This window comes from Camelus ferus, chromosome 29 (assembly GCF_009834535.1).
Source record: "Camelus ferus isolate YT-003-E chromosome 29, BCGSAC_Cfer_1.0, whole genome shotgun sequence".
Taxonomy (NCBI): Eukaryota; Metazoa; Chordata; class Mammalia; order Artiodactyla; family Camelidae; genus Camelus; species Camelus ferus.
Window position 1 is genome coordinate 13,123,022 of NC_045724.1, and position 13,146 is coordinate 13,136,167.

The following is a 13,146-nucleotide window of genomic DNA, read 5'->3' on the forward strand; positions in this document are numbered from 1 at the left end:
TTTGTGGAGCCAAAAATTAATACCGTGTTTCACATTATATAATTCACTTTTGACATGACTGAATTGGAACATCTAAAGGGTGGATTTGGTGTGGTTGGGTGGAAAACTGACCTAGAAGTGAGGCTAATGGTCTTTGCACAAGGAGTCCTTGCACAAGGAAATCAACCGTTCTCTCTGCTTTTTGGAAAGTGGCAAGGATCCCGTTTCAGCTACCTCACCTACTGATGTGGCAAATAACCCGAGACAATGGAATGTGGAAATACCGAAGTATAAATGTACTATAAAAATGTAGAATGTTACTGCGTTCTGAATTTGAAATTTTTCATATGCGAGCAAGACCCTTACTTTTATCTGTAGACCCATGATATACCAATATCTGAGCTAGAGCAGTGAGATTTTATGAGCTATTCAAATGATTTGATTTGATTTGATTTAAAAATCTGCTAGATTTTCCTTCTGGAAATTCAGAAATATTTTAAATCCTTCCACAAGGAGCTTATGGGTCCTGCATTGAATATTCTTCATATAATTGCAATCTGAAGTAGTGATTATAATCTAGTTTTTAAAGCTAAGCCTTTATGCATCATCTAGTTTAAAAGAAACCAGCAAAGTATGTGTCCTTTAGGTTAAAAACTTGAGAAATCAGCAATTATGCTTTGGTTATTTTTCCTTTCCCCACTGCCCTTTTCATTGCTGAACAAATAAGGAAGTTGAGAGATGTTTTTCTTTCCTGATGTCTTTTGGGCCCATTCACATCACCCTTCCAAACAGCCTCCTACCACCACCACCAAAAAAGTCATGGAAAGGGTTCCTCCCATTCCTACACTTGATTCTTTATGACAGTTGTATCTTCACTGGACCCTGGACTGAAATTCTCAGGTACCAGCTCTGTCTCCTGCTGGTGCCCACATGACCCCCCTCAAAGGCATGAGTCAGACACAGTTTCTCCTTCTCCATGGGAGACAGGTGAGTAAATGTAACACATGGATTTAAGGAACTTATGGTCAGGATGAAAATAAGACTAATAAGGGCTCGTTCAGCGCTGTTCTAAGAACAGTGGTAACAATTTGTAGTGAGCTCTATTTCCCAGAAGGTAAAATCAGTGCAGAGGGGAATAGTCAGGGAAAGCTGATTGGGGCGATGGGACTTTAGCCAGATCTTAAACGATGGGAAATGGGGACTGACAGAGGGAAGCACTAAATAAAAAAGAGTAAGGATGAGTAAGATGAATTTTCAAGAGAGCAGGGGAGCAGGGACCTGTCCTGAATGGATAGGGTGAGCTGGGGACAGGAAGCGTTAGGAAGTTGCTTGGTGTGGGGTATTTCTCTCCTCACCACCTCCACTCCCAACTCTCCAACATCTCCAGGCCCAGTTATATAAACACACATAGCCTTTCACTTATAATAGCTTTCCCCCACCTCCTCCAATCCTGAAAAGGAAAATCAGAATTGTAACATTTCCTGTGTCCCAATATGCTATTAATGGTATGTTCAACATTCAGATTTGGGGGGTTTCCCATTAAAGAATGCCATTTCTTTTTCTGAACTGTTATTCTTTTCTTAAACAAATGATCAAGAAACATCTGTCACCTACCTTAAGTTTCTCCCCCTGCTGCCTTATCAACCTGTCACTCTCTGATCTTCTCCATTGGAGAGTTTATCCTCACGTCTTGCCCAGAATACTGTTCTTGATGTTTTTCTGTGTGTTTTCCTTCCCAATCTAACCAGGTGTTTTCATTTCATCCACTGAGCAGCTCCATGTCAGAGCTTGTGGTGCCCACGTAGGGAGCATGAGTCCGTGTTTCTTTGTGTTGTTTTCATGAGTTTGTGTGTTTTTAAATTTTCCTCCCAGGCATAGACTCATAACACAGCTTCTTTTGGTCCACAACACTGTCTAGAGTGGCAGTTGTGCCTTTACTGCGCCAGGTAGATGTGCCAGTAAACGCTGTTGCCTGAACTGACTTGAGAAGTTTTTTTTTTTCCCCCATAAAATAACATGTGTAACCTTCCCATTCAGACTATAAAATTTATCAACTTTAAAAAGAAGGCAATAGAATGAAAAAAATAATTTTGTCTTTTAGAGATGTTCTAAAGGGAAAGATTTTTCCAGCATTCTGTTCTGGAAATTAGTGTTTCCCCTCCCCGCCAGAAAAGAAGCAGAGCTGTGATTTTTTTAACCTTTTTTAAAAAAATTTTTGAAGTATAGTCAGTTTACAATGTAGTGTCAATTTCTGGTGGACAGCACAATGCTTCAGTCATCCATATCACTTAAATGTGAAATCTGAAAAAAAAAGGCAATTTTTTTCATGATGGTAAACTATTTAAACTTTTAACTAATGTTTTCCTTTTAACCAATGGGGAAGAAGGGATCCCCATTGCCACCCCACTTGGAGGGTAACTTAATTCCAAACTTTACCAAGAATATTGAGCATTACTGGAGCTTCATTTGAACTAATCTCTGCTAAATTCCCTGAGTGAGAAATAATGGGTTCTAAATGGAAATTCATTCTACTTTGGGGGAATTTTCATTATATAATGTTACATAAAGTGTAAAACAATTTATCATAGAAAATTTCTGTTCTCTTTATCTAGAGATGACTTTTCATGTAAAGTCATTTGTGTCTAGGAAGGGAAGTACCTCCATATTACTTTTGATAGATGAATTCTCAATACTAAGCCTAAATCTATGACCTAAAGTTGCAAGTGGAGACTCATGAATCAAACAAAAACTCTTAGAGGATGAATCCTAATGGAAGAAGGAGGTCTGTTTTTCCGGGTCATGTCTGATGCCCTTTCTCCCCTGTGGCATCCATATTCAAGCTTGGTGCATGGCAGCCTTCTGCACAAATGTGCCTCTTCTCCTGGGCCTGTGCAGAATCGGAAGTGGGTTTAGTAGCTACACATGGAAGCTTTCTTGGGAGCGTTGTCATCGCTGTTTTGCCTTTGCTTCGTGGTGTTCTGAACTTGCGTGAAATTCATCTGGTAGTCCTGGTACCAAATCTACATCAGATCAGCCGTCAAAGTGGGACCCTTTCTCCCTATGAGCTTTATGCAGCCCAGCACAAGGGCCACAAGCCCCCAAAACACACACTGAGATGCTTCCATTCTGTAAATGCTTGGTGAGTGTGATTCCTTTCTTAGTGTAAAAACAAAGCTTATACTGGTACGAGTTTTTTGAAGCAGTTGCTTAAACACCTGCTGAATTGGTCCTAAAGCAAAGTGGCTAGAAATCAGGTACTCCGGGTGTTTGGTAAGCCTGTGGATTTTCAGGTCACCTCCTCCCCCTCCTGCCACAGTAAGACAGTGATTCCTGTGTCTGAGGAGAGGCCCAGATTTGTGCCACTTAACTGGTGATAATCACTCCTGGTGATTCTGTAGCAAATAGTTAGCTGTATGTTGAATATGTTGGTAAAAAAATATTGAAAGGAAAAGAACTCTGGTGACTTTGAGGGGCAGTATACTGTGGAGATTAAGAGCTTCAACTCTGGGGCCAGATGGCCTGGTATTGAATCCCAGGTCTGCCACAACTGCTTATAATCTTGGGCAGTTTCTTCATCTGTAAAACGGGACAGAATAGCACCTGCCTTGGGGGTGGGGTGGTGGTTTTAAGAGCTTGTGAGTTGTCACATGCAAAATACTTGATTTGGGCCTGGCTCAGAGTAAGCACTCAATGCATTTTAAGTATGATTTTTTGTTCTTGTCATTCCTTTTTGGATTCTATGTTTGCACCCCCTGTGTTTTTCCATCCTCTTAGAAAACTTGGTGAATTTCAGAACTTCCCATGAAGCAATAAAGAACAGGGTAAGAGCACATGAGAGAGCATTGTGTTGACTCTAAAACCAGACAGAGCTGTGCTGAGCTTCACTTCCACCCCTTGTAAGCTCTATTATCTCAACCTCATCCTCTGTTTCCCTACAGTATCAAGTTATTGTCACGTATAGATAGAGCATGTAAAAGCCAAACTGACTCCTAACATACAGTAGGCATTCAATGCATGTTATCCGTTGTTACTAATCATATATGTAATATATGCATATAGCAGAGCTAGAGAGGGAGACAGAAATTCCATAACCGAAGTTAGGAGGAAAGAGAGGAGGGGAATTCAGGGATGATTTTTCTAAGGAAAGGCGTTTCTGGTCCATGCTGAATTGAGGAGCTGATTAGAAGTTAGCCGGGATGCAGTGGGAGAGGGTAAGAGGTGAACGAGTAGCCTTAAGAGAACCGCCTGTGAGGCTGGAATGTGTATCTGGGTGGGGTTGGGGTTACTGGGAGGAGACCAAAGAAATCTAAGAGATAAACTGAAGTCAGACCAAGTAGGCCCTGGAAAGGAGTTTGAGTTTTATCCTGAGGGTCACAGGGGCCACTAACAGTTACTTATTGAACAGGGGAGTGAGAAGGTCAGATAGGCACATAGAGAAAGTACTCAACTGGATTTGTGGAGGATGAACTGGAGGGGCCAGGAGGCGGGCCGGAAACTCAGTGCTGGTGGCCTGGACTGGAAGTTAGCAGCTCTCTTTGCCTAAGTCCTATGTGGAGGCAGCTGGGGCGGCCCTGCAGATCTGATTCTGGGGGTTCAAAATGAATATTGCCTGAGCCTGACTCTGCAGTCTGTACCCCTCTGCCTGAAGTAAGTTAGATCCTTGTGGAAGTTGCATTAAGTCTCCTGGGCCACTGGAGTGCCGTTAAACTCCTGCTTCAGCATATGGAATGGAACGGAATCTCAGCCTGCAGTCAGCCAGTAAATGAGTATAACTTATGTTGAATTCCAGCTAATGTACAGTCGTAGGAGTAGCGTGAAGTCTGGAAAGTCACTTGAGTACCATTTCGAGTACTGAACTGTGATTTACTTGGTCAGTCCCCAGTGGCCTCTTTGTGCCCAGATAGCTTCCATGGTCTTTTCTACTTTGTTCCAGGGAGTAACTTATGGAATGAAAACATCCCTTTTTAAAATATAGTTTCTATATCTTACTCATTTTCTTGGTGGATGGGGAGTATTGAGGTCAGTATTTATTGTTCCAAAATGTATAGTATAAATGAAAGGAGCAAGTCATAACCTAAAAATGTGGAGTTTAAATGAACATAACAAGCCATAATCCAAAGTAATTTTTCCTATCAAATGTATAGAATAAAGTTTTAAAAAGTATTGATAGTCAGACTCTTATCCAAAATAAATTTATATCTTTTTACAAGGAATCTTTTAAATGCTCATTATAAGTTTGTGATACATATAATATTAATATAGGATATATTAAATAATAATATATAAATGTTTATTAATATAGAGATATATAAATAGAAACTAATATATTAACTAATAATATATAACATATGTTTACTATATTACATATAGTTAATATTAATTGTTCATTGATGTACAGATATATAGAGTGATTTATATGCCCATGAAGTCCAATGTTTAAAGAAATAGAAAACAAAACTGTTAACCTGATAAGACCTAGAGGTCCAAGCCTCTATCTTAGTTATCCTTTTGTCCTCATGCAGTTATCACCATGAGCCTGTTTTAATACTTGTTTAATAGATAACGTGATTGCCACGTGTAAGTGAACGTTAATTTGGGAAGTTGGTCTACTGAGGCTGTGATGCTCGTGGTGGATCAAGTATTAGCAGTGTGAGTGTGAGAGCTCTCTGCTTCTCTGTGATAGGTGTTTGGAGAACTTTGAACAACTGACATTCCTAAAATTTATAATTGAGGAAACCTTAAATAAGAGTCTGTGATAACTAAATTTAAAACTATCTTAGGAAATCTTTTCCCTTCTTAATAAAAATAACAAATCCTTGGATTGGGTTTTCAAAGTTCATAGATGCTTGATAAGTAAGTAGGAAAAGAATTTTAGATAAGAAAAGAGAGGAAGTCATATTTGTCTGGTTTGGGACAGTAAAAGGAGGGAAAAGATACATAAGTACAGTGGAGAATTTTAGAAACATTTACTGGAATAAACAAGAATAGTTCTGAACATTTGTGTTACTGTGGATTGTTCATTGTGTTTTCCAAAACATGACCTCATTTGATCTGTTTAAGAACCTATGAAATAGGGTTTTGCAGACAGGGAAGTTAAATCTTAGAGCAGTTAGATGATTTGTCCAGAGTCCAAACAGATCATAAGTAATGAACTGGAAACTCTAATCTATGTTTTCTGACTCTTAAGCCAGTCCTTAAATGTTCAGTAGCAAGTGTATAATTAGTGCATATTAACAACCGCATTGTAACTAAATGCATCTGTGCCTTAGGTAGTTCACACTGAAGACGTCCTCCTTAAGGTGCCAACATATTTACTGCCTAGGATGCTCATTTGCCATAAAATTTTAGTTTAAAAAAGTTTTTTTCTATTTACAGACATTACACAGGTTCTGAGTAGAAAATTTTTGTAATGTACATTGGCTCCATGAACATTATGTGACCATAGATTGCACCCCTCCATGGATTGAGATTTTTGTGCTTTTTAGAAATATTTTATGCTTTTAAAAATATTTCAAATGAGATCACAAAAAACAGTTTTCATTGTGTTAGTTTTTATTTTAACAAATTAGTATGAAATAATTCCCCATGTTGTTCAAGGTCATTATGGTACTTTTTTAATAGCTTCATAGTCATCCATTTTCCAAATAACACTTATAAGGACTTGGAGATGCTTTGTATGTTTTGTTATTAGAAACAACACTGACGAACATCTTTGCTAAGTACCTCATTGGATAAATCCATGGTTTTTTCCTTAGAGTAAATCATGGCAATAAAATTGCTAGGTTAAATGGCATATAATTTTTTTTCTTTTTTTTTCCTTTTTCAGTTTTATCAGGTAGAATTATTACAGTTTGACTTAAAATTTCTTGATCATGACTAAAAGCCCAACAGCTTCTCCTATTCAGATTCCCATTTTGTCACATATGAACACCATTTTTTATACATTTGCCATTCCCTGATCTTTTCAAAAATTGTTGCCAGAATGATCATCAAAAATAATGCATTGTTGCTTTGCATAGTTTAACTATAAGACAGTAAATCAGTTGAAGGAGCAGGCTCAGGTTTGTTCTTTTGTTTGTATCCTGCCCAACACCTGCTGTTTATTGTTGAGCACAGAGACGTTTAACAAATAGAGCGTTATCTGCACAGCAGGTGTAATACATAAAACATCGATCATGTTCCTCTCTGATCTTTATCAAATACTTCAGGTGCTTCCATTCATTCCTCTGTGAAATGAAATAATCAGCTTTTTCGGCAGGTTATTCAAATGGCAAGTACGACTTGGAAAGCATTTTGTTTTTTGTGCTAGAGGGAACTTTAAAGATCATCTAAACTGATCTCATTACTTTACAATAAGCACATTTAATGTAAAGATGTGAAAAATCCTGGTGTGTCTTACAAATTGAAATGGAAAGCTCGACGTCTAATATTTTTGCATGAATGTATAATTCTGTCCATAATTTAACTGAGTTCCTCATGGCCTCAGAAATTTAAACCTCTTTACTTTTTAATTCTTTGTAGTATAGTGAACCTGAAATTGTCAACCATTTTAAGAAAACAACACTTTAGGCATGGCAGTGGATTCTGGTTTGGGAAATAGACCAAATGCATTTGCAGTAACCTACAACTGCTTTATCTGAGTACTAATCTCCCATAGACACATCACTCTAAGTAGCTTCGTCAACGATGTTTCTTTTTATTTTGCTCTAGGTAGCAGTTTTACAACATCATCAGGCTTATATACGGGAAATAATTCACTCACAAATTCCTCTGGATTTAACAGTTCACAACAGGTAATTTTAAAAGCAATTTAACTTCTGAAATTTTAAAAAATGTAACAGATGATTTTCTTACATAAAAAGACCCATTTATATTACACTGTGAGAGCTTTCTTAAGCCTTCTAATATATATTTTTTTCTCTTGAAAAAATCTCTTTAGCAATCTTATATGGTGAGTGGTTTGATTTTCAGATTGGTTTAATTTTACCTAGTAATACACCATGGAATAGGAGAAATATGAAGATTGACTCTGATCTTACATAAAATTTGTTTGCAAGTCTGAGACCTTCAGTCAGTGGGTGTTTGTGGGTCCCTCTGCGAATGCAGAGAAGACAGAAACACAGACGTAATTGTGGTTATACTCTGAAATGTAGGAGTAAGCAGCAGTATTCTGACAGATTATCTTTTGTGTGATTTGCTTTGGTAGGACTATCCGTCTTATCCTGGTTTCGGCCAGGGCCAGTACGCACAGTATTATAACAGCTCCCCGTATCCAGCACATTATATGACGAGCAGCAACACCAGCCCCACGACGCCATCCACCAACACCACTTACCAGCTTCAAGAGCCACCATCTGGCATCACCAGCCAAGCAGTCACAGATCCTGCGGCAGGTAATTGCGTGCATCTGATTAGCACCACAGGCTCTATTTCTGGTGGTTTAAATGCAAATTTCTGCAATCGTATATTCATGTCATGGTTGCACACTTTTGACAAGTCTTGGCAAGGCCTTAATGTAAGTCGAGCAGCATGATTGTGGCATGAACTTCGCTTTATTTATATTTGCTTTAAAATTTTACTATAAAATACATAACTTCCAAAGTGCATGAAAGATTTTGTTTAGCAGTGCAGATAGTCAATTTTCAAGATAAAAATAGCTTTTTTGATGCATAGCTATAAATATTTAGATATAATTCTTAACTATAATTATAACTAATGTGTTGACATATGAATATTAAAATAAATAACATCACCTCAAATTTAAATATTTAATGGTGAGAAACATTAATGTTTTTCAAAAATCAAGTAGCATTAAAGGGTTGATCATGGAAATGTGATTCTCGGTGTCCACCCTTTCCCACTGATGACCTGCTGTGACCTTTATAATAGTATATCTGAGTGTGAGCATTTTTAACTCCTGCACAGAGCTTGATGGGCCTTTTCAAATGAAAGTCTCTGAAAGTTTTTCTACTGTGTCTTTAATACTTCTCCGCCTCCATTAATTTTTTCTGGAACTCTTACTATTGTATGCTTAATTTCCTAAATTGGTCTCTACCTATTTTTCTTATGTTTTCTCTCATAATCCTTGCATCCTTATGTTAACTTTTTAAAACGTAATCTCTCTTCTCGTGGATTCTGAGGTGAGCTATTATCCTTAAAGAAGCAGCGAGTTTTTTCCCTTTGGCTTTTATTCCTAGAGCCAAAGCCCACTCAGTCAGGTTAAAATGGTCTTACAGTGAAAGACTCACTTCTACGACTTGATCATAGAGTGTCAGTTCTGGGCAGTTACCCCAAATCATGGAGGGGGAAAGTTTTTATGTAATGGATGCTTATTTAAATTTTGACTATAGGTTTATCTTGTAAATCTTAGCAGGTGACCCTCCTTAGGACTCTTAAGTGTTTAGTTGTTTTACCTTTTCTCTTAAGTGCATGCGATGCTGTTTTATTCTAGAGTAGGAAGTCGAATCATTCTTAATCTTGCCTTCCAGCTAACTGCAAATACTCTGCATTTCTGTTGCACATCTCAATTCTGGACGTGCTTGTCTTTGATCATCATTATTCCATTTACCTTTATTTAAAAAAAAAAAACTAGACTGATACATTTTTCACTCAGTTCACAGGTATAAAAACAGTATTCATAGAACCTCGTATACGGACCTCTTCTGTCTTTTGATTATATTCCACATCTATGTAATCACATTTAAATAAACTTTGTTACAGAAAGTATGGAATGCAGTGTAGAAGTTATGTAGAATTTTCCTCTCCACTCACATAAACTTCATATAAGCATCAAAGAGGGAAAGTAATGGCTTGTTCAAATTTAGAAATATCTTGTGTTTTTTACATGAACCTTCTGGGTCATGCAGGCTTCTTGAGACCAAAATGCATTTTGAAATGAGGAAAGCAATGTGAATGAGAACTAGGAAAGCTCTTTAGGGTCTGTGGAGTAAGAGCTTGAGAAAAGGAGACAGCAGAACAGTTTTACTTAGTTCATCATATTTTGGTTATGAAGAGCACAGTATAAAACAAACTGGTGAAGACTTAATCATGTTTCTTAAATTAAGGTTGATGAGAGCTTTTTAGAATTAGGACATGTCATAAAAGTTGATCTCTGAAACTTGACATTGTTCTAAGTGAACTTTATTTATAAAAGGGATGCCATGTGAAAGAGTGGGGATGAGTGGGCACGAAGCCACACCCTGTGGGGGATGATGCGAAATTATAGTCAAATAGGTACTTTTCAAAATTTATATATCATTTTTGAAAGGTGCATAAATTTATTTTAAGACTGAATAATCTGTTTCAGATTTTATTTGAATAAATGCTTAATGTTTTAGATACTTACTACAATTTCAGTATCTTTATGACTACAGAATAGGAATGAGTTGAACTGGGGAGAAAATAATATTTTCAGATTTTTTTTTTATGTTCACTACTTCCCACTAGAATACATGTGTGTGGATCAGCCTTCCTTGTGTTATGTAGTTAGAAGTGGAAAGGTCAGCGGGTTTACACATTAAAAAAGAAATGTGGATTATTTTAAAACTTCAAGGAAGATTTAATCTGGGTTTTTCTTTTTTTTTTTTTTAATTTGTGGTAAGATTGGGGGTTCAGCCTAAGTTTTTTGGTATTGACTTTCCTTTATTCCTAGTCACATATAAAATTATAGATTTATCCTTCTTGATGAAAAGGGAGTTTTGATGACAAAGTACATGAAAATCATTTAAAGAGTTAGGAGGAATGGTTTATTACATTTAACTTAATGTTTTTGTTTGAGTTTGAAGTAAACAATAGTTGAAATAATGAATGTCAGTTTTTGTTGAAATTATTTCAGGTGTTTTTTTAAATTTTTATTTTAACAGTCTATTGCATTTAAAGTTGGTATTTTCTAGTACTGGAAAGTTAAATTCTAGTCATTATGTGATCTTAGGTATGACCAGATTTACTGCTCTCAGTTTCATGAAATTCTGCCATACAGATGAATCCACAGTACATGAATTCTCCCATCCCTTATGACAAGTGTTCTTTATTGTTTATAGAATTGTTACATCACAATGAACAGATAAAGATAACCTTGGTAAGGTTTGTTCAGAGCAAACATGTAAGGATTCATTTGTTTTTAATTTAAAAAATTATAGGAACAGTAGTAATCTTTCAAGTCCACAATAGTATGCAGTATTACTTATAAATATGTACCTCCTCATGAATCTTAAGGTGAAAATTATTTTAGTATGTTTATAAATAAATATTGAAAGCTGTATCCTCCCTTCATTAGACATGTGTAATACATTAAAAATAACGTAACTTGAATGTGAAAATTTAATCTCAAATTTTAAAAACTAAAAACAGTGCCTTTGCGTTCATTTAAAAAAATGGGTTTATTACTCATGCATTGAACATCTTAACAAAATAAAATTTACATCATCTGGAGATATATAAGAATCCATCTACTTTGAGAAACATAGTGAGATTTAGCCAATCATTCAGCAACATTTTAATTTACTCCTTGGGTTCAAGAAAATTATGCCTACTCTTAAACTAGCAATGCCAGCCTCCGCATGCCCAATTGCAGGACATCTTGGTTGTTTCCAGTTTGGGCAGTTGTAAATAAAGCTACTATAAACATTTGTGTCGGTTTTTGTATAGACATAAATTTTCATCTCATTTGGGTAAATACCGAAGAGTGTGATGGCTGTATTATATGGTAAGAGTATGTTTAGTTTTATAAGAAACTGCCAAAATGTCTTCCAAAGTGGCTGTATCATTTTGTATTTCTACCAGCAATAACGAGAGTGCCCATTGCTCCACATGCTCGTCAGCATTTGATGTTGTCAGTTTTCAAATTTTGGCCATTCTACTACTAGGTGTAGTGGTATCTAGTTGTTTCACTTTTATTTTCCTAATGAAATATGACTTTGAGTATCTTTTCATATAATTATTTGCCATCTGTATATCTTCTTTGGTGAGATGTCTGTTCAGATCTTTTGCCCACTTTTTTATTAGGTTGTTTGTTTTCTTATTGTTGAGTTTTAGAAGTTCTTTGTATGTTTCAGATACAAGTCCTTTATCAGATTTTTTTTTTTTTTTGCAAATACTTCCTCCCATTCTGTGTCTTGTCTTTTCATTCTTTGAACAGTATCTTTCACAGAGCAGAAGTTTTTAATTTTAATGAACTCCGTCTTACAAATTTCTTTCCTTTCATGGAACATGCATTTTATTTTGTATCTGAAGATTCATTGTCAAACTAAAAATTTTCTCTCTTTTTTTTTAAATTGATGAATAGTCAGTTTACAAGGTTGTGTCAGTTTCTGGTGTACAGCATAATAATTCAGTCTTACATGTACATACATATATTCATTTTCATATTCTTTTTCATTATAGGTTACTACAAGATATTGAATATAGTTCCCCGTGCTCTACCGTAGAAACTTGTTGTTTATCTATTTTATATATAGTAGTTAGTATCTGCAAATCTCAAACTCCAAATTTATCCCTTCCCACCCCCTTTCTCGCCTGGTTACCATAAGTTTGTTTTCTATGTCTTTGAGTCTGCTTCTTTTTTGTAAATAAGATTTTCTCTTATGTTATGATCTAGAAAATTTGTGGGCATAGAGTTGTTCATAAAATTCTTTTATTATCCTTTTAATGTTCATGATATTGCTAGTAATGACCCCTCTTTCATTTCTGATATTAGTAATTTATATCTTCTCTCTTTTTGTCCTGGTTAACTTGGCTAGAGGTTTATTAATTTTATTGACCTTTTTCAAAGAGCCGACGTTTAGTTTCATTGATTTTGCTCTGTTGTTTCCCTGTTTTCATTAACTTCTCTGATTCTTGGTATTTCTTCGCTTACTTTTGATTTCATTTGCCCCTCTTTTTCTAGTTTTCTAAGGCTTGAAGTTTAGATTCTTGATTTTAAATTTTTCTTCCTTTTCTCATATACACATTCAAAGTTCCCTCTAAGCACTGCTTTTGTTGCATCCCACAAAATTTGATTGGGTATTTTTTCATTTCATTTAATTCAAAATTTTTTTTATATTTTCACTATCATTTAAACGTTCCCTTTGAAAGAGGTATATATTTATAAACATTTTATTGGATGAAAATCTTAGAAGTTTGATAGTGTACTGTATGTGTCATTTGTTACAGATGTCCAGTTGCTCATAT

The 13,146-nt window shown here is 35.9% G+C and overlaps 1 protein-coding gene across 9 annotated transcripts in view; it reads left to right on the top strand.

Annotated features, from left to right (window-relative positions):
• Nucleotides 1-13,146, top strand: part of EYA1 (EYA transcriptional coactivator and phosphatase 1) — a 283,352-nt gene that overhangs the window by 191,965 nt on the left and 78,241 nt on the right. For all 9 annotated transcript variants that reach the window (XM_032470269.1, XM_032470272.1, XM_006185840.3 and 6 more), the window contains 2 exons: nucleotides 7,690-7,772; nucleotides 8,186-8,372. In XM_032470269.1, coding sequence (XP_032326160.1) covers nucleotides 7,690-7,772; nucleotides 8,186-8,372 — 270 coding nt within the window. The remainder of the gene's footprint in view (nucleotides 1-7,689; nucleotides 7,773-8,185; nucleotides 8,373-13,146) is intronic.